The sequence below is a fragment of the Aspergillus neoniger genome (genome assembly GCF_003184625.1).
Source record: "Aspergillus neoniger CBS 115656 unplaced genomic scaffold BO87scaffold_10, whole genome shotgun sequence".
Lineage (NCBI taxonomy): Eukaryota > Fungi > Ascomycota > Eurotiomycetes > Eurotiales > Aspergillaceae > Aspergillus > Aspergillus neoniger.
The window spans coordinates 840270-859203 of NW_020291138.1; the positions used below are offsets into that span (position 1 = coordinate 840270).

The following is an 18934-nucleotide window of genomic DNA, read 5'->3' on the forward strand; positions in this document are numbered from 1 at the left end:
AGCATGCGAGAGGGCTTCAACTGTGAGTACTGCTGTTTTCATGTCGGTTTACTTTCGTTGCTCAGTGATGATACTGAGCTATTTAGAAGTCAAATAATCACAGCACCAATGCTCGAGCTATGCACAATTTGCAACAGAGTCCTCGGCCTCGAATAGCACACAACCACATCGCTAAAACTTGAATATACCCCGGGAGGAACTCAAAATCAAATAATAGAAATAAATGGCTTGAAATGTTATAGACAATGGCTCCCATGCTGATACTGTTTATATTAAATCGTTCAACATCGGATTTTGTGGAGTAAGAAGAAGCGTCAGGACTAGTAGATGACATGTCTACAACGCATTGTATTGGCAAAAGTGAGTCAAATTTCCTTCTTTTGCGGATAGAATTCTGACGTGTAATTTAGTGAGTCGGTTAGGCCTAACAACCCGGTCCCAAACCTGGGGCAGAAGTCCTCCTGATATTCAGACTCAAAGATGTCACCGAACCTTTATGCCATGACAATCTCTATGTACAAACCATGCGGTCATAGCCTCAAAATCTGCAAGCCGTCTCGTAGGAGCTTAGAGCTTGACCCGATAACGTCAAAATCTGATGTTCATTCTAATGTCATCTTGCTCCCGTCTACGCGAAGGCACGGGTATCCGTGGTTATTTGGGCGCTTTGGCACGGAGATGACGACTAGTATACATGGATCTATATTCTTCTCAGACCATACATTCATACATCATCATGAGCTGACCACTCACAGCGAGAAACACACTAAGTGTCTTTTCCAGCTCTTGTCTGCTCTATCCATTCTCATATACCCACCGATACTACTACTTCCATCCACAGTCCAGCACGATACCGAGAACAAAGCTCGCGATGGAACCACGCCCAACTCCTCTTCCTACACCACCTCCCTCACCCCAGCCTGGGCCGCAGCCTGGTCCTCAGCCTGCACCTCAACCTGGACCCCAACCGGGACCCCAACCGGGACCTCAACCTGGACCTCAACCTGGACCTCAGCCGGGACCGCAGACAGGTCCTCAGCCAGGTCCTCAGCCAGGTCCGCAACCAGCACCGCAGCCGCCCCAATCAGTCCAAACTGCATTCGAAATCAGTTTCGATGAAGATCTCTCGACCCAGTCTGGTTCCATCGGTCAAGATGCAGAGGCACAAGCAACCCTGGGCCCCAACCCACCCCCGCCCACCTCAACCTCCACTCCAACCACGATCCCCAGTCAAATCCTTACTGCAAAGTCTGCCGTGGCATCCGCAGCCAAAGAGCTACGCTTGATCCGCAAGATGTTCGAGCCCGAAGAAGGCGAGGCGTCTTCGAGTCGGGCGGTTCCTCCAGAGGAGCAAGGCGGCAGCAGTAGCAGTGGCAGCAGCGGGGACCCGTCCACTCTCTGGCGCGAGTTCGAGAATCTAGAAGTTCACGCCGCTAGAGGAATGGACATGGAGGTAGGAGTGTTGAAGAACCTCCTGAAGCAGTTGGAGATATTACTGGATAATGCGCGAAGCCAGTTGCTTGAACTGGAGGCGCAGAAAGCACTGTTGGAGACGTTGCTCGCGATCTCGAAGTATCGGGGAGAGGTAGAGGATTCGAGTTCGAAGAAGGGTTAAGGAGTACTACTTTACTACCTTCTAGTCACTCGCTCATTTGCTTAACGGCTATATTGTTTCTCATTCGCTCGAACCAACCCATAGCCCAAGGAACTATACCCAACTCGTTAGATTAGTTGCTTAGTTGAATCTATTGCTATTTTCTATATACCACAATCCCCACAAACACACCCATACCCATCTAATTATCAAACGGCAGCCCCGCCTCCTTCCTAACAGACCCATAAACCGCCGCCACATCCCCCTTCACCCCCTTCTCCTCCTTAACAGTAACCAAATGATGATCCGTAACCTCCACACTCCTCAACCTAACCCCCGCCTCCCCCGCCAAATTACTAGCATGTCTCAAATCCTTCCTGGCCAAATCCACCGCAAACAACGGCTCCTCCCTCCGACAATAATCCCCGGTAACCATCCGATCCGCATACAACGCGAACGGGCCGGGGAAAAAGGTATGCAAGAACTGCTGATACACGTCCGCCCCCAACCCAGTCTTCTCCGCCGTAACCAGCCCCTCCGCCACCGTCTCCACAGTATTCAAGATAAAGGTGTTTCCGAGGATCTTCAGCGTCGTGGCACGGCCCACATCCTCACCCGCCATGGAAATCGTCGCTTTGGACGTAACCCCATCCAGGAAGGGCTTGATGCGCTCGATGGCGGCGGCGTCACCGGCGGGCACGACGACGAGCTGGCCCGAGATGGCGGCCGCGGGAGCGCCGAATACGGGACAGGCGATGAAGGAGGCGCCGTGCGAGGCGAGTTGGCTGTGGATCTTGCGCGAGGTGTCTGGGTGCACGGTGGAGCAGTCGACGATGATCTTGGAGGAGAGGGAGTCTGTGGGCAGGCCTGAGATGATGGCTTCCAGGGCGGCGTCGTCGCCGACGCAGATGAAGATTATGGTTGAGTCGGAGATGGCGGAGGAGAGGGTCGTGCTGACGGTGGCTTTGTTGGCGGGAAGGGTGGATGCGAAGGTCGTCGCTTTGCTGGTTGTGCGGTTGTAGAGGGTTATGGGGGCTGTTTGGGGACCTTTTTGGGCGATGTTGGCGGCCATGGCCTGAATTGGGTGGTTAGTATTGTGTAATTGGGGGTGGTGATGCAATGAGGGGCACATGGTGGGGGGAGACTTACGCGGCCGATGTTGCCCAGGCCGATCCAGGTGATGCGTTCGTTGGCCATTGTAGTGGTGGTGGGTTTTGTGGTGAGAAGAGAGGAATTGGAAGGGATGGATGGATTGTGAGAATTGTTGTTAGGTTGGATAGTGAAGCTTGGGGAAGAAGTTGGTTTAAAAACAGATGAATGAAGGAAGCAGGGCGAAACCGGATGCGATGCGGGGAGAGGGGGTTCAATGTTTAGCCGTCATTCCACGGGTGGTTCTATTGGATACGGCAGTTTGAGTCAAGCTTACGGATGGAGACGGTTCAATGGAACTTCTTCATGATTGAGTGGAACCGGTTAACATGCTAAGCTTCAGTGGACCAGCTTCGGTCAATTCGACAGCCCGAACAGTCGCGGTTCGCTATCTGTTCAATGCCGAAGACCGGATGGCCCCGCCCGCGGAGTCATCGCCAGTTAATTAACTATTAACTTGACTAGTAAGTAACGAGTCAACTTAAGTACACCGTAGTTAGTTAGTTGTATCTTCACCCAGATCAAATTCACCGCTTGCTGCAAATGCACTTTTGTTTTTCTTCTGTCTGACTCAAGGAAAGGAACGCCAATGACCATGTGTCATGTCATTCATCTTCAACCGCGGATCCGAGTGTGAGGAGGCGCCCAGGGTTGGCTCAACACCTCGAGTAGTTTCTCGTATGCGACGACGCGTCCATCTTTGAACGGCAGCTGTCCGGATACCTGCATGGCGCGCATGCGCATTGCATAGGATTCGTCAGTGTCGGCCATCACACGCAGCAGTGCACTGCCCAGCTCCTCCCCACTCACGCCTGGTGCCGACCTGCGGCTACCCCAGATGCCAATTCCCAGGTACTCAACCCGTGCAGCAAAGTCGTACGCATCGAACCAGACCGGAAGCACGATCTGCGGAACCTCAGCCCTAGTGGATCTCGGTGTTAGCGCATCTTGCATTCATCCCACCGCAGGTACAAACGAATGCATAGCCCTGCAACGAACTAAGTAAATAACTTACCTGACAGCCTCATGGAACGCATTGGCTCCGCCATAATTCACCACACAACTGACATGTCCACTCATAAGAAGTGACATGGTTTCGAACACAAAATGCTTCATAATGCGCATACGCTTCCCGTGTATGTACACCCCCAAAAGCTTGACGATCTCTCTGGTCACGGCAGGATCATCGACGTGCTTGAGCTTCCAGAGGACTTGGATGTTGAGCTCTTGCTCGAGAAGTATATTCAGGGCCTTGGCAATTTCAATTTGCTGTTTACCCTCGTAGGTGAAGCGGGCGTCCATCAGGACCAGCACAGTAGGACGCTTCGAAAGCCAATGCTCCAACTCAGGATCTTCCTTCACCATAGGGCGATAGCGGCGAAGAATAGGGCCACAGAGGGTCATGTGCTCAGGCACAATGAGTGGGAAGTCAGTCTCAGGCCAGGAAGGAATGATAACACGGCTACTCTTCTTTGCCTCGTGGGACATGAAAGGAAGAGGGCCCTCAATTCCGCGAGCCTCACGGGCCTCATTGAGCTCCTTGAGACTTTCGCATTTGTCAAGTTCGTGCTTGAACCGAAAACCCAGGAAGAGGTTGCGAAGCTTATCCCAGATAGACATGGGCATTTTGAAGCCAGAACAAATCCTGTCGCAGTCAGCATATAATCCCCACAAGCGCCAGAGGCGATCACTCAAAACTCACATGGGATACTTCATCAAATCACTCAACTTCCACTTCACCACATAATCCTTGACTCCACCCTTTCCCAACAGAACATGTCTCCAACGCAAGTACCGACAGACGTCGACAGCGGGAGCAAAAAGCGGATCGACGACGATCAAAACAGGGCCAAGGGATTTCACAAGATCCACAACGCCATTGAAGATCTCAATATAATCCCTACCGGTCCATGGCATCAAACCTAGTGCCAAATCCGTGCGATAGTTCCTCAACGCAGCAAAGAAACCAATCTGCGGGATGTCATCAAACTGTCCATCTCTCATGCGAACATGTTTCATAGACATTCCAGGGATCTCCTTAAAAGCTGCCTCAGTAGCAAAGGGAGACTCCGAAGCCGCAGCATAGTAATTCAAGTCTGAAACATGTCTCTTGAGCGGTCCAAATGATCCAATATGGATCTTGTAAGGCGTATTGCCAATGAGAAATTCATGAGCTACGGCGAGGATAACGCTGGAATGCTCGCGCTCGCTGTTTGTCAGGAACAGAATGCAGGGCGTGCTGCTTCTGATATTGATTGCGGTGGTGGTGTCTGTCGAGCCGTATCTATATCCGTAGGACATGATGGCGGCTCGGTAGTATGATTTTCTGATGAGTGGTAAGATGGGGGGTAAGCTAGGTAGATATGAGAGGAGGAAACACAAGAAGAAGAAGGGGAAGGGGAGGTAGAAAGTAGCACTTATCTTCCATGATTGGAGCCATGCATCGAAGGAAATTGGCTGCGTGCGTGTCTGTGCAAAGTGACTGTTTGGCGGGGTGAGGAAGTGAATCCAAAAACACGTGTTGACGGCTTGAAGATGAGAGTATGTGAACTGTTGTCCTTCTGTCGTTACTATCCGCCTTTCTGATATGGCGGATGCGAACTCCCTCCGAACTCCCTCGGAAGGCATTTCATACTGTTCTGGAATGTCTCCGCTTGTGCTTCTGCATGTCTCCGCTTCACAGTGAACGAAAGGGTCTGGCAGTGAACGAAGGGTCTGCGGCTGGGGATCCGGTCTCTCTCACGGTCAGGAAGAGTGTTTGTGCAGGGGAATTGCCGCATACTGGGGGATGGTTTCTGTCTATGGTCTATGTTATTAACATTATTCTATGTCTCTATATAGAAGGTATATCAATGTGTAAGCAGAACGCTGAGATAGTGAAATAGTCATGCGCCAATGCAAATTCACGACATGGAAGAAGAACCCCATCGACCTCATCATGGAGGTCATTATCAAGCTCGCTCAAGAACAATGCCCTAGCTACCATGCTGTAGCCAGTTAGGCGATTCTCACGGCTCAGATGTCGTTTCCAAGCGTACGCCGCGAAGGGTACAGCTCTCTGCTGCAGGGCTCCATGTATAAGCTGCGGGCTTTACCAGCATATGATTCTCTCGCGAACGTACCCATTCGCACATTTAGTAAGTGCATACAAAGCACAAAAATAATATCTAGCTATATGGATTGGCATCACATCTTTGGTGGTGCCCTGAGACTTTTGTGTGATATTGCCCCACAGGCTCAAGTGTGGAGTATGACCTCATGCCTTGGTCGAATTCTTCCTAGAACGACCGCTGATAGTAGAGTTGCACGTATTGACTCGATCAATATCGTACGGATTCTCCTCGTATGTGACTGTACGAGCAAGAGAGTGAGTGGATTTCTTGGAAGCACGCGACGCCCGCCGTTCCATTGCACCCCTAGAAGGCATACTGGAAAGGCTGTCACTGTCACTATCGTCGCTGATACCATTATCAGCTCCAGCGGCAGATTCCCCCTTCTCCACGTCAGACTTGGGTGGAGGAGCCGAGCTTTGCTGCGCCGCAGCAGCAAGTCTCTGCATGAACGCCTCTGCCTGGGCAGCATAGAGGCAGCGCTTGCGGATGCGGGCACCATACAGGTAGAAGACGATAGGGAAAGGAAGGCACGCAAGCGACAAAAACGCGGGGATTGAGGAAGCCCAATGGATACCGAGGTTCTCGTACATGTAGGTCGTGAACAATGGGAACGCAAAGCCGAGCAAAGACCGGAGAGCCGAGTTCGCCGCCAGAACCGATGCGGCATAGATCGTGTATGCGTCAATGAGGTAGTTGAAAACACTCAGGAATACCAATACCAAGCCGAACCCGAATGGGGCACCTGCAGCCACAGATGCCATCCAGTGGATGGACGGGTAGTTGGTCCAGGCAAACCAGAAAAGACCAATAGGTAGGGCAATTCCTCCCAAGATACTTGGGGGCAGACGAACCTCGGGAGGCAGACGGCCGTTGGCTTGTTGACACTTCTTCGCATAATTCAGATTGTCGGGAATAGTGAGAGCAACTGCAATCACCATTCCGACTAGGATACCCAAGAAGGCCAAGCCTCCAATACCCTCACTCCAACCGCGTGCCTCTTGAAAGACGATAGGATAAGCTGCAAACAGCATGTAAAGCGTTCCATAGATGATGGCCATGTAGATACAGAGAAGCAGCACAATGGGTTCTCTGAAGAGCATGAGCCAGGGTCGTGACAGGGCGGTCTTCAATGCTTGGCCTAGAGACACCTTGCCTCTCTCCATATCCAGTTTACTGCGGTAGACCTTGCCACTCAATTCAGACAGCTTTTCAGCCCGTCGGCGCAAGAGAACTGGTGCATATGTCTCCGGCAGGAAGAAGATAAGGCATAACCACATCACGCCGGAAAAGGCTGCCAGGAATCCTTCCACCCAGCGCCAGCCTGCTCCAGCGCCAAGAAAGCCACCGATGACAGGGCCAATAGTAGGTCCGCAAAGAGGTGCTGCAGCGAAGAGACTGATAGCGATACCACGTTTGGCAGCGGGGAACAAATCTGCAATCGTTCCGCCCGCGTTGCCAAACGGTGAAGATCCGAAGAATCCGGCCAGGAAGCGAAGGATGACCAGCGTTTGAATGTTCTTTGAACCCGCAGCCCCTGCATTGAAAGCTGTGAGAAGCGCAAAGGTCACTGAGAAAACATTACGGCGTCCGAACACCTCGCTCATCGGAGCCCATAGTAGCGGGCCAAAGGCGAAGCCCAAAACGAATAGCGAGATACCGAGGATGGCAACCTCTTCCTCACATTGAAACTCTATAACAACCTGACTTATACTTCCCGAGTATGCTGATGACACCAGGGCGACAGTAAGGGTCACGAAGGAAACTAGAATAGTATATAGCCATTTTGAGAGATTACCAAAAGCCATAGGGTTTCGAGGATCATTAGGAAGCCAGGTGACGACATAGGGCGATTCTTCTGTCCCTAACCCTTCGTAGTTAAAATCGATGATCTCCGGGGTGACGACTTTCTGGTCGAAGACAAGGCGCCAATAGGGGATCTTCGAGGGCCGAGGAGCGCCGCCATTGGCGACAGTGCCTGCCATGCCCATAGTGCCCGTTAATTAAGGTTCAGCACAACGGCTATTTGCAGAATGGTGGCTGGGTGGTATGGAGATTGACACAAGGTAGAAATGTCTCTCAACCTTCTCAAGCAACTGCTAAACTGAGGAAAAAAATGACGAAAAGACAAATAAATGTAAGACAACAAACATGCCCTGAAATCAAACCGGCACGACTTTTCCGATTACAATTTCTTCATTCCTCCGGTTACTCGGCAGGGGCGATAGGCCTCAGCGAATCAGGAGTCGGAATGTGTTCTGGGAGCCGAGGTTGCTTCAGAATTTGCTGTGCCTGTCTTATCTCCGCCCAATATCCGCTGTTCCAGACTCTGGTGCTTCTCGTTGCTGCGGCTGCCTGAAGATTTGTTTATTCTATTTGAGAAAGTGATAAGGCCACATCTTGGAGAGCTTTGGTGGTGGAAGATCAGGATCAGGTTGGCTGCGTTGAAGTATTGCTTCAGCTGCGTCCCTTATGCGTATAGCAGTTAGAGGAACGCCAGTCCGATTTAGAGCGTCGAGATCATTAATTAGAGAGTTATACTGAGCCTCAGTAAGCTTCAAATTCGCGGGGTGACGAGTCGATCTGGATGGTAATTCGTGAACTCTTCGTCGCAAGCGATAATAGCTAAGCCCAAACTTTCTTGCAGCCTTCCGTATGGATACAGGGTTTTCGGTGTCCTTTTTCTCATAGTACTACTCCGTAACCTCGCTGTATTGATTCCTGGCTCTTGTAGATAGATAACATGGTTCAATTGTGTACTCTGCGAAGATTGTTTGAATTGTTCCCTTGGAAGTGATCAATGCAACGCGAGGAGACGCAGTAGTGCGCTGAGCTGTGGTTCTCCAAAAATGTCAGTGTGGAACGCATGCGGCAACAAGGAATGAATTAGACGTTATAGACAATAATACAATATCTCTCACATTGCCTGGACTTAAAGTCGATGTGTGTGATTGACTACTGGATCGGAATTATATTCCTGTCCGACATATAGTACCAATGGTGCACTCCCCCAACTGATTTATCTTCATCCCTGCAATTCTGTTTCCCCAAACTAGTAAGAACAACATTTACTTCCAGCGTTTCCGTCCTCTAGAGGAGACACATATGCTTCCTTACCTGGTACAGAATAGAGGTATTAATAATTAGTACTCCAGTAGCTACTTAGTTATGTTAACCACAGCAGTTATACCATGACCACAGAATAAATTCATTGACAGAAAAGTATGGTTTACAAGCTGATATATATTTCCATAGCTGGAGTACTATATTGATGGATCTATTCAGAGAAAGTAGCATACAAAGATGTAGATTTCATTGGAACGGGTTACATTTGTACCTCTGACATTATATGAATTATTTATCTCGAGAGTCCAACTGAGAAATCCCTGCAATCTTGTTTTCCGGAAAACAAGATTGCAGGGATCCAAAAGCACTCTGGTGGGGGCGCTACGCGCTCTCAGGATGAGAGGTATTGAAATTGACCAATCGGCAAAATTTTTAGATATGCCCGGCCGCTTAGGTCTCTGCGATAAAGATTAGTAGTAAAGGTTGGAGACACAGACTTGAAATAAACGTTGTATATGAATGGTTTGCGCATACAACTAAATCATGATATCATAAGTGGTCCGGATCGAGAGAATGTATAAAATCCAGAGGTAAGCTAACATCAAAGGGGAGTCCCGTTTTCGCTTGCGCCCTATGAAGGAAGTCAAAAAGCAAGGGTTCGAATGTCGCCTAACAAGTACATACACATGACCATGGTTACCTACGGAGTAGTCGGCTCGGACACAGGACCTTGGCATTGCTCTTGAATGCATACCCTGCAAAAGAAACGCTATAGACAAAAGACATATAAACATGCGCCTAGACCGAGATTTCGGCCTCCATATCACTGACATGTCTATCCGTGAAAGCCGCTATCTGAGAGTCGGGGTTATAACTACAGCTTTATAATAATTCTGCTGTTCCTCCTGTGACTTTTCCAGGGTCCGGAGTAAGCGAACAGCGCGTATATGTAATTCTAGCCATCTGTTAGTGTGCGAATGTAAACAAGAGAACCAGAGACCACCATACCTTCAATCAACAATTCATAACTCGTGAATTGGTCGTCGTCGCGATGGATGAGAACTGGCACATTTTGATTCATTAGCGGTTTTGCCTTGACCCGTACTTTGATCCCGACACTCTTGCTCTGATCAACCCATAGCATTTGCGAAGGCTCTGTACCATCTGGTACGAATTCACGTATTCGCTTCTCTTCGTCTCTCAGCCAGTCGCGGAATACCCTGATTACCCCGTCCTCGACATTGTGTGCACTCAGGAGCAGATTTGTACCCGGCATGACCTTCACGATATTTACGACCACACATAACTGAGAAAAGTTTTCAGAGTTATCGAGGTTGATAGGGCGCGTGACAACCAAGTTGTCTCGGTCGGGGTCTTGCTCATCGTCTACCAAAATCAGAGACCTCGAGTCGTGATCGCTGTATCTGGGAACAGGGGCGCATACCTCTTAGGGGTACTAGCCTTGTTCCGCTCGATCTTTCTTCTACCGCGACTTCAGGGCGGAACCGAGCATACACCGAACTCAGTCTTCCCAGTTGCTGGGCCGTGTCGGGATTCTCATAAAGCGAACCACTCCTCCCGTTAAGTTGATCTAAACCATCGGTGTCAAGGTATGTGCAGAATACATGAGGCACCTTAAGCTTTTCGCTCGGGTGAAAGCATTCTAGGATGAGTTTATAGTCATGCAAAGGAGCGCCGATGAGCAGACGATAATGTAGGATCCGCAGGACGAGGGCGTGGAAGCGGCGGGAGACTGTCGCCCAAGAGATGAGGGATCGTGTCGAGAAGGAGGATAGAATCTGAGCAAGGACCTAAAATATCCATAGAAGCATTAGCGAGGCATTTTCTCAATGATTGGAGATCACATTATCGCACTTCGTTGGGAAGGGAGTAGAGGTGGAGCTTTGAATGGCCGTCGTCCATGATCTGATCAACTGCGGGAAATATGTGTGAATCTCATATCTTCGCTCAAGCAACAAATGAACGGAACACGGTTCATACACAGCAGTAACAGCAGTTCAGTGGAGCCCAACTTAGGAGGGAAGTGACGTGACAAGGGTCAGATGATGCCAGCGCGAGCTTCTCCGGGGATGTGGAGGTTCGGTGATAACGGGCGATAAGGCTAGCCAGTACCCCTCGTTCCCCCTGACGTCAAACGAATCGGCCCGAACGAAGGCGGGCAGCTGACTGTCTGGATTCGGGTAGCCGCGGGGAGAAAGAAAAGAAACGAGAGTCATTTTCGGCCCACCACCGCGTTGGTTTTAGTTAATAGTGGAGTATGCTTTATGTCGAATTCAACCGGTAGACATGCTGTACAGGTCGGTTGATTTATGAAATCTTGTTATAAGATGATCTATAAAAATGCAAAAATCCAAAGACATGGACTAATACTCTAAACACACAGATAAAAGATTGTAGCAGGCAGGCACCATCATGTTTGCAGTTGCAATTGCAGCAGCAAGAAAAGGGTCCAGGGCCTCCCCATGAATTTACCCGAGCAGCCGACCGGATGGCAGCTTTTTACCCCGTGCTGGTTCGGTGCCGAATCGCCATAATTTCCGGAGACCCCGCGACTAAGCCCCGCCGCCAGGGCCATCAGCCAACTTTTCTTTTCACGCAATTTCTTCGCTCTTCTTCTTCTTCTTCTTTTTTCTTTCCTCTTGTAACAACACTGCATCTTACTTGCATTGACTACATACATTATCTCAACAATGGTTGAAAACGTTCTGGACGATATCTCTCATCGGAGATTCAATCCTCTTCGAGGATCCTACATTCTGGTCTCCCCGCATCGGACCAAGCGCCCCTGGCAGTAAGTTGGCCTGCTTCTGTCTAGCAGAAATAGACATGGACCCATTCAGAGAGGAGCAGTTGTGCTAAATGCTGCGACCAGAGGACAGCAGGAGAGCCCCTCTAAAACTACCTTGCCAACCTACGACCCCGCTTGCTATCTTTGCCCCGGAAACAAGCGCGCGCAGGGCGATACCAACCCCAAGTATGAGAAAACGTTCGTCTTCGTAAACGACTACAGTGCGGTAAAGGAAGAACAAGCGCCGTACTACACCCCTGAAGGTGGCGAGGGTATGTTTGACTTGTAATCTCAGGCCCAGCGAATGCGATACTAACAAAATCGGGGACCAGACCTTGAATCATTCTTCCTCAAGGCGGAGCCTGTCACCGGTAAATGCTATGTGCTTACCTTCTCTGCGGCCCACAACCTCACCTTGGCCGATCTTTCGCCTGCCGAGATCGCGCCTGTCATTGACGCTTGGACCGAGATTTACACTGCCCATTTGTCCCCAAAGTCGCCATTGGCTGCTGTAGCTCCAGCGACCACTCTGCCTCCTAACTCCCCGACTGCTAGCTTGACCAAGCCTAAGGAGCAGTATCGCTACATGCAGATCTTCGAGAACAAGGGTGCCGCCATGGGGTGCTCAAACCCTCACCCTCACGGTCAGGTCTGGACTACCAGCTCTTTGCCCGAAGAACCGGCTATGGAACTCGAGCAGCTGAAGAAGTACCGCCGGGAGAATGGTGGCAAGCACATGTTGGAAGCTTATGCTGCTCTCGAAAGCCGGAAACAGGAGCGCGTGGTATTTGAGAACGATGCCTTCCTAGTTGTCTGCCCCTGGTGGGCTGTTTGGCCTTTTGAGACCATGATTGTCAGCAAGACCCACAAGCGCGCCCTGGTCGATCTAAATAGCAGCGAAAAGGTGCAGCTGGCGGAAGCCATTGCCGAAGTCACCAGACGTTACGACAACTTGTTCGGAACGCATTTCCCGTACAGCATGGGTATCCACCAAGCACCGCTTGACGGAACAGAGGAGGAAATCGAGTCGTCATATCTTCACCTTCACTTCTATCCCCCGCTATTGCGCAGCGCCACTGTGCGCAAATTCTTGGTCGGGTGAGTGGTTTTCAGCTATCACGTTACGGTAAAAGTTTGCTGATGAGTTATAGGTATGAAATGATGGGCGAGCCCCAGCGTGACATTACACCCGAGCAAGCGGCCGCGAGGTTGCGAGGCTGCGGAGGAGAGCTCTACAGGAAGAAGATGGACTAAGAACAAAGAATATTGGATTAAACTGGATTGGATGTTGTATACCTATGTGTTCTGACAGCAATGAATACCTGCGTTCGTGGGTCCATCGGACCAGTCCCGGCCGGCTTCTGTGTTTCGGATCTGTATCGACTCCTGTCATACCCCTGCGAGAAAAGGAGCCAATCGGATATGCGTGTCTCAATCACACGCGCGCCATTAATGACTTGCACCCTTACTTCAGCTCAGCCTCTATCCCTTGCCAGCTCCTGCGTCATCATGATCGTCCTTTTCGGTTCCCCACAGCTCCGCTACATACTCCGTAGCATAACTCCGACCAGTGATCTGCTATGGAGCGGCTGAGCTGTGCGCTCGGCGTAACTTTACCTGTCTAGTATTAACCTTAGGAGGTGAAACATGGTTCACCTCTGAGAGCAGTGAATGAATCGCCCAATCTCGATTTACGAACTTTGCTTTGCCTTCTACATGCGCTGACATTGGCACATGTGGGACTGTCAGAGAGCACCGACAGTTTACATCATCATACGTAGAATAAGCGAATTAGACCCCGTGCCTTGACCGATCATAGATCTTCACAACTATTCCTTTGCCTTTTCATTACATAATTGATATGATCATAACCTAGCCGATCCATAGCTTGTCCCTGCGCTAAGAAATAAAACATGCATCGAAAAGCAACCAGCCGCAAATCCGGCAACTTATAATTGAGATCCAGCCCAACCTAAGCAGCCAGATACGCCTCCCTCTGCGTCAACATCCAAGCCAGCGTGGACGAAGCAACAATCAAAGGGCTAACGAAACGACCCTTAAGCTGCGCACTACCGAAGCCCAACCACTCGCCGACAAAGTGTGCCAGGGCAATGCCAAAAGTCCAGAGCGCGAGATCATAGACAGCCGGGTTGTTGAGGTTGTAGGCGGCGTAAATGCGGACTACGGAGGAAAGGAAAGTCCATGTGCCGAAAGTCCGAGAAGAGAGGGGGTTGGTGTGCGGGCGACCTTCAGCAGTTTTTCCGTTGTAGAGATCTGCGGCATAGGACTCCGATCGGTAGGCTTGGATGCTGTTTGCGGCGGAGACGACGGAGACCTGAATGGAGAAAAGTGGTCGGGTTAGCATGGGGTCGGTCCGGGGAACGGAAGTGTAGCTGTAAACAAATGGGGGTTGTTACCAAGAAGAGCCATTTGGGCAGTAGACCCTCGAAGGGGGGAAGGTAGGAGAGAAGAGCGGCCATGATTACTATGCGAAGTTGTACTCCGGAGAGTTTGACAGAATTGGCTGCAGAGAGATAGAGTTGTGGAGGATCAATTGGTTGGGAAAGACTGATAATTGCGATGAGGATATTGCTTCTTTGGAGTGGCCGAGGTCTGTCCGCTTGGGGGGTCTTGGCACCGCCCATCCCCAACCATTATTCTGCCTTTATGATTGCTGCCGCATCTCCGTCCGTCTCCGGATTCTTTCTGCAGCCAGCTTCCATCCCCACAATCTTCACTCGGCACGGGTTGAACAACAAGCAATCATGGAGTTTCTGACCAAGCATCTGGACTGTTTGTCCAACTTCCAGTTGAACCTGCAGCCTGGCTGGCAGACCGTGGGCGCCTCGGCTCTTCTCGCCGCTGGCAGCTTGTTCGTCGTCTCTCGCGCACTCGTTTTCGTCAGGGTCCTCCTGAGCTTGTTTGTGCTCCCTGGCAAGCCTGTATGTTGTCCCTCACAATATCAATTGAAGACTATGTCGCTGATTTTCATTCTTTCAGCTCCGCTCCTTCGGCCCTAAGGGCAGCTGGGCCGTGGTCACAGGTGCCTCCGATGGACTCGGCAAGGAATTCGCTCTTCAGCTCGCCCGCGCTGACTTCAACATCCTCCTTGTTTCCCGTACCGCCTCCAAGCTCGATACCCTTTCCAATGAGATCACATCCAAGTTCCCCTCCGTGCAGACCAAGACCCTGGCGATGGACTTCGCCCGCAACGACGACAGCGACTACGAGAAGCTGAAGGAACTGGTGGACGGATTGGACGTGTCCGTTCTGGTCAACAACGTTGGAAAGAGTCACAGCATCCCTACTCCCTTCGCTCTGACCCCCGAGGATGAGATGACTGATATCGTGACCATCAACTGCCTGGGTACCTTGCGGGCAACCCAGCTGGTTGTTCCGGGTATGATGCAGCGCAAGCGCGGGTTGGTCCTGACTATGGGCTCGTTCGGTGGACTTCTCCCTACCCCTCTTCTGGCTACCTACTCCGGCAGCAAGGCTTTCCTGCAGCAATGGTCCACTTCCCTTGGTTCGGAGCTCGAGCCCTACGGAATTACTGTCGAGTTGGTCCAGGCCTACCTTATTACCTCTGCTATGTCCAAGATCCGCCGGACTAGTGCTACGATCCCCGACCCCCGCTCATTCGTGAAGTCGGTCTTGACTAAGATTGGCCGCAATGGCGGATCTCCCACGTACGCGTACAGCTCTTCCCCCTACTGGAGCCACGGATTGATGGCCTGGTTCTTGACCTGCGTTACCGGGACCATGGGCAAGATTGTCGTTGGCCAGAACAAGGGCATGCACGAGTCTATCCGGAAGCGTGCTCTGCGCAAGGCCGAGCGCGAGAAGGGCAAGAAGAGCACCTAAGGTGCTTGGCAATTACTTCTAGATGATGACTCACGTGCGTTTGCCGATCAACCTGGGGTAAGGGGGAGAGATAAAGAAAGGAACAAAAATGGAAGTATGGAGAAGAACGAGCCGGTGGGGGAGTGTGTCTGTGTGTGAACTGAACCCTGAGCTGAGTCTGAATCCACTGGGGGACGTGTGGCGAACGAAGAGTCTCGGAGTTCGGTGAAAGGTGCATGCAGCTATGGAGCCAGATCGAAGACCGTCCAGATAGGAGCGGGCCGCATCTTATCTTCAACGGAGGGCACAGGTCCGGATGGACCTTACCTTTTACAAAGTACTCTACTAACCTACACGTGGTATGTGGTGTCTGTCGACAGGGCCAATCAAACCTCCGACCAGGGGGTTGGTGACTACGCAATCCATGATCGACAGCACCATAGATGATACGATATACTATGTTTAGCAGAAACAGATAGCATAAAGTAAGGATTAATCTAATAATGTGGAAGGAGAAGATCCTCGCTTCGCAGTTACCTCGGTGCTCTTTATTCTACGATCTAAGGTATAGTCTCCGCTAAATCTGTCAAATGCGCACTACAGAGCGTGATCCAGGGCAAAGCAATGCAATGCAGTGCAGATATGCAAATATCCACCGAGATCTCGGAGTTCGGAATCTGCACATCCCAAAGCATAACTGAGCTGAACTCAATCGGGCTGGATCAGATGGATGGGGGCCATCCGTCCTAATCTTGGGACCACCGCCGGTGAATAAATCTTGTGTCTTGTGCCTGTGTCTGTGTCTCGGCTCTCTCTTTCTCTCTCTGATGACTTGCAGATAAGGGTGAAGAGGAACCCTGTGGGACTGCGGCTGTGCTACACTACCGAACTGAGGAGAATTTCCTGCATGGATAGTGCGGTGCTACTAGTAAGTAGGTAAGTTTCTTTTCTCGGAGAATAGAATGGCGTGCGAGAAATCCTCCGTAGGGGGAGGAGACTCGGAGAGAAGAGGAGTCTTATATATAGAACAGCTAAGGTGGTCCTGGAACGTGGTACAGACGATCAGATAGATAGTAGATCACCTTCCAGTTTTGTTTCTTATGAACAGTATTCATTGAAGCTTAGCCAGGCACGTTGACTGTCAAGATTAGTAGTCTAATTAGTAGTTCCAAGGTTCTTGGTGACAAGTCCGTAGATAGAAGCAGTCAAAAAGTGACCAAAAGACGAAGAGAGAGAGAGAGAGAGAGAGAGAGAGAAAGCCGAATGATATCATGATCCTCAGCTTGCGGCTCTCTTTGCCAAGTACTTAGCTTAGTAGGGTAGTTTAACTGACATCTACCCATACAATAATACCAACCCAACATAACATCCATTCCACATACACCACACCACATGACACAATCCCTCCATTCATCCATCCTCATGACCCTATTCAAGCTTCCCACTATCACCACCACCGCCACCACCAGCAAGAAAGAACAACACCTAGCCCTGGCAACGTCCCATCGCACCGTCACCTCAAAACTCTTCACAAAATCCCTGACAGCAACTCTACCTACTCCTCTTACTAATAACCCAAACCCACCCCCCTCTCCCCTCTCATAGGCCAATTTCACCCAAAGATTCCATGCATGGGTCGACCCCTGTTCCTGAAAAATCTAGACCCTAGCAAGAAAAAAAAAGAAAAAGGAGAGCTGGTACGACTTACGGTGGCCACTACTCTTGTTCCGATTCCAGCTAGCAGCTCCCGAAGCAGCATCATGCAACCAAAAAACAACCTGCCCGCCCTCACACAACATGTTGCAACATCCCATCCCAACCCATCCCATCCCGCTGTGGCTAAAAGTATGTAGTGCCTATAATGGTTTTAGTTCACGGGTGTACTCTTTTCCATTACATTTTTCTGTTGTTGTTGGAGACAAGTAGGTAGTAGATCTTGGATGAGGCAATTACGTCAGGTGTGGTGTGTTGTCTGAGGTGGTGAAACGCTGGCTGGTGGAACCTGCTACCGGGCTACGCTGTTTACTTACCTTTCTTGGGAGCAGAATTTTTTTTTTTTTTCTGTTGAGTATGGATAGTGGGACGGACGGGATGGGTCGAAGAAAAATTTCTTTTCTTTCTCTGGTTAGGTTAATTTAGGTTAGGTTTGGGTATCGACCAGGTTGGTTGGTTGGTTGGTTGGCTTTGTCTCGGGCTCGGTGAGTGGGTTGCGTGATGCCCTTTGTGTCTCTCGCTTTCGGGATACTACGTAGGCTGAATGAGCCGGGATTGTGTGGTCGGGTTGCATTGTTACTCTAGTTATTGTTTTTATATTTTATTCTGAGAGTGCATATAATGTTCTTTTTATGTCCTGAGGATGTTACTGATATTTTGTCTGAATCTACAATGTGAGCTTGAGGGCAGACAGCAAGCGACGTCTCTCTCTTGCGGCATTACGGCATGCCGAACCCGACCTAACGGAGGAGAGTGAAACCTCACCGGAAGCCGAAAAGGTCATCGATTGCAGGCCGGTCAAGTTCCGACCGAATCCATGGTAAGATAGGGAGATCTCTGATAGGCTGGGTGGTTCGAGTCAGGCTATATGAGCTCCAGCTGAAGCTGGACCTGAGCACCGACGTGCACGAGGGGTTGTGGTTTGATGAAAATTTTCGCTGGTGGAGAGGATCAGCCAACGCTAAACAGAGGATCCACAGGCCCGGTGAGCTTCAAACGGGAAGGGACGAGAAGTGGTGCGTAGTTAGCGTGAGATATCGGCACACCGAAGGCAGTTGGATGGACAGGCATCCCGAGACCGAGACGGTCGGCGGTGGCCGAAGTGCTCGGGATGGACGACGGTGAGACTGGAAGTGGTCTCGGTGAGCAGGGATGGCCGCTTAGGTGTCATGTACTTATCAGCGACGGTCGCTGCTTATGATGATATTTAGATTGATGGTTAAAACTTCTCCATCTTGCATCTGCATTGTCGGAGGAAATTATACTTCCCACCCTCCTTCATTTTCTTCCCCCTACCCTTTGCCCGCTGACGGTCGGGCAAAAAGTGAGAAAGCATGTGTTTGTGAGAGTTCGGGATCGGCCAAGAGCCAAGAGGGGATTATCTCAACGCATGCAGAGTCAAAATTAGAATTTTTTAAAAGAAAAAATTTCTTTCGTGGCTAGACCCACTTGGCGCCCGGTGATCTCCCTCGTTTGGGCCTGGGATTGCGTCGGAACCGGCAACTTTACTACGACTGAGCTCTTTTCTCGGTGGCTCAGGGGCTGATCTGAAGGAAGGGAGAGGAAAAAAATTTCCTGCTGAATTTGACAGACAGGTAATGGAAACGAAGAAGATTCCAGGAACGTAGTGGATCATTAATGAATGCTCGT

General features: G+C 50.4%; 7 protein-coding genes across 7 annotated transcripts; 3 read left to right on the plus strand and 4 right to left on the minus strand.

The window, feature by feature from the left end:
- Positions 1-3: 3 nt before the first annotated feature.
- On the plus strand, positions 4-1615 carry BO87DRAFT_385248 (uncharacterized protein; the record flags this gene model as incomplete). Its single annotated transcript, XM_025624716.1, has 3 exons — positions 4-22; positions 243-301; positions 842-1615. The coding sequence occupies 3 exons, from the start codon at positions 4-6 to the stop codon at positions 1613-1615; spliced, it is 852 nt and encodes a 283-aa protein (XP_025481657.1).
- Positions 1616-1796: 181 nt separating this feature from the next.
- BO87DRAFT_395636 (uncharacterized protein) lies at positions 1797-5044 on the minus strand (the record flags this gene model as incomplete). Its single annotated transcript, XM_025625197.1, has 5 exons — positions 1797-2669; positions 2744-2879; positions 3405-3665; positions 3759-4388; positions 4515-5044. The coding sequence occupies 5 exons, from the start codon at positions 5042-5044 to the stop codon at positions 1797-1799; spliced, it is 2430 nt and encodes an 809-aa protein (XP_025481658.1).
- A 539-nt stretch (positions 5045-5583) lies between these two features.
- On the minus strand, positions 5584-7947 carry BO87DRAFT_375208 (MFS transporter). Its single transcript, XM_025622973.1, has one exon. It carries the CDS (start codon positions 7842-7844, stop codon positions 6000-6002), a length of 1845 nt encoding a protein of 614 aa, XP_025481659.1. The 5' UTR covers positions 7845-7947; the 3' UTR covers positions 5584-5999.
- A 1541-nt stretch (positions 7948-9488) lies between these two features.
- On the minus strand, positions 9489-10998 carry BO87DRAFT_457752 (F-box protein). The gene is made up of 4 exons (XM_025628828.1): positions 10795-10998; positions 10364-10730; positions 9928-10305; positions 9489-9874 (listed from the first exon to the last, which is right to left on the minus strand). Exons 1-4 carry the CDS (start codon positions 10840-10842, stop codon positions 9771-9773), a joined length of 897 nt encoding a protein of 298 aa, XP_025481660.1. The 5' UTR covers positions 10843-10998; the 3' UTR covers positions 9489-9770.
- Positions 10999-11630: 632 nt separating this feature from the next.
- On the plus strand, positions 11631-12982 carry BO87DRAFT_424465 (UDP-glucose:hexose-1-phosphate uridylyltransferase; the record flags this gene model as incomplete). The annotated part of the gene is made up of 4 exons (XM_025627233.1): positions 11631-11731; positions 11813-12000; positions 12061-12826; positions 12880-12982. The coding sequence occupies 4 exons, from the start codon at positions 11631-11633 to the stop codon at positions 12980-12982; spliced, it is 1158 nt and encodes a 385-aa protein (XP_025481661.1).
- Positions 12983-13510: 528 nt separating this feature from the next.
- Positions 13511-14339, minus strand: BO87DRAFT_18939 (Erg28 family protein). Its single transcript, XM_025618477.1, has 2 exons — positions 14146-14339; positions 13511-14063 (listed from the first exon to the last, which is right to left on the minus strand). Exons 1-2 carry the CDS (start codon positions 14206-14208, stop codon positions 13701-13703), a joined length of 426 nt encoding a protein of 141 aa, XP_025481662.1. The 5' UTR covers positions 14209-14339; the 3' UTR covers positions 13511-13700.
- Positions 14340-14493: 154 nt separating this feature from the next.
- Positions 14494-15592, plus strand: BO87DRAFT_424467 (ketoreductase; the record flags this gene model as incomplete). Its single annotated transcript, XM_025627234.1, has 2 exons — positions 14494-14670; positions 14729-15592. 2 exons carry the CDS (start codon positions 14494-14496, stop codon positions 15590-15592), a joined length of 1041 nt encoding a protein of 346 aa, XP_025481663.1.
- Positions 15593-18934: the final 3342 nt, after the last annotated feature.

Bases quoted from the DNA above. Each gene is read 5' to 3' on its own strand.
- BO87DRAFT_457752 (XM_025628828.1), bottom strand. From the start codon at position 10,842: ATGGACGACGGCCATTCAAAGCTCCACCTCTACTCCCTTCCCAACGAA. The intron at 10,731-10,794 runs GTGCGATAATGT...TGGATATTTTAG, and splicing joins TCTACTCCCTTCCCAACGAA to GTCCTTGCTCAGATTCTATC. The intron at 9,875-9,927 runs GTATGGTGGTCT...ACAGATGGCTAG, and splicing joins TTATGAATTGTTGATTGAAG to AATTACATATACGCGCTGTT.
- BO87DRAFT_375208 (XM_025622973.1), bottom strand. From the start codon at position 7,844: ATGGGCATGGCAGGCACTGTCGCCAATGGCGGCGCTCCTCGGCCCTCG.
- BO87DRAFT_18939 (XM_025618477.1), bottom strand. From the start codon at position 14,208: ATGGCCGCTCTTCTCTCCTACCTTCCCCCCTTCGAGGGTCTACTGCCC. The intron at 14,064-14,145 runs GTAACAACCCCC...TTCTCCATTCAG, and splicing joins TGCCCAAATGGCTCTTCTTG to GTCTCCGTCGTCTCCGCCGC.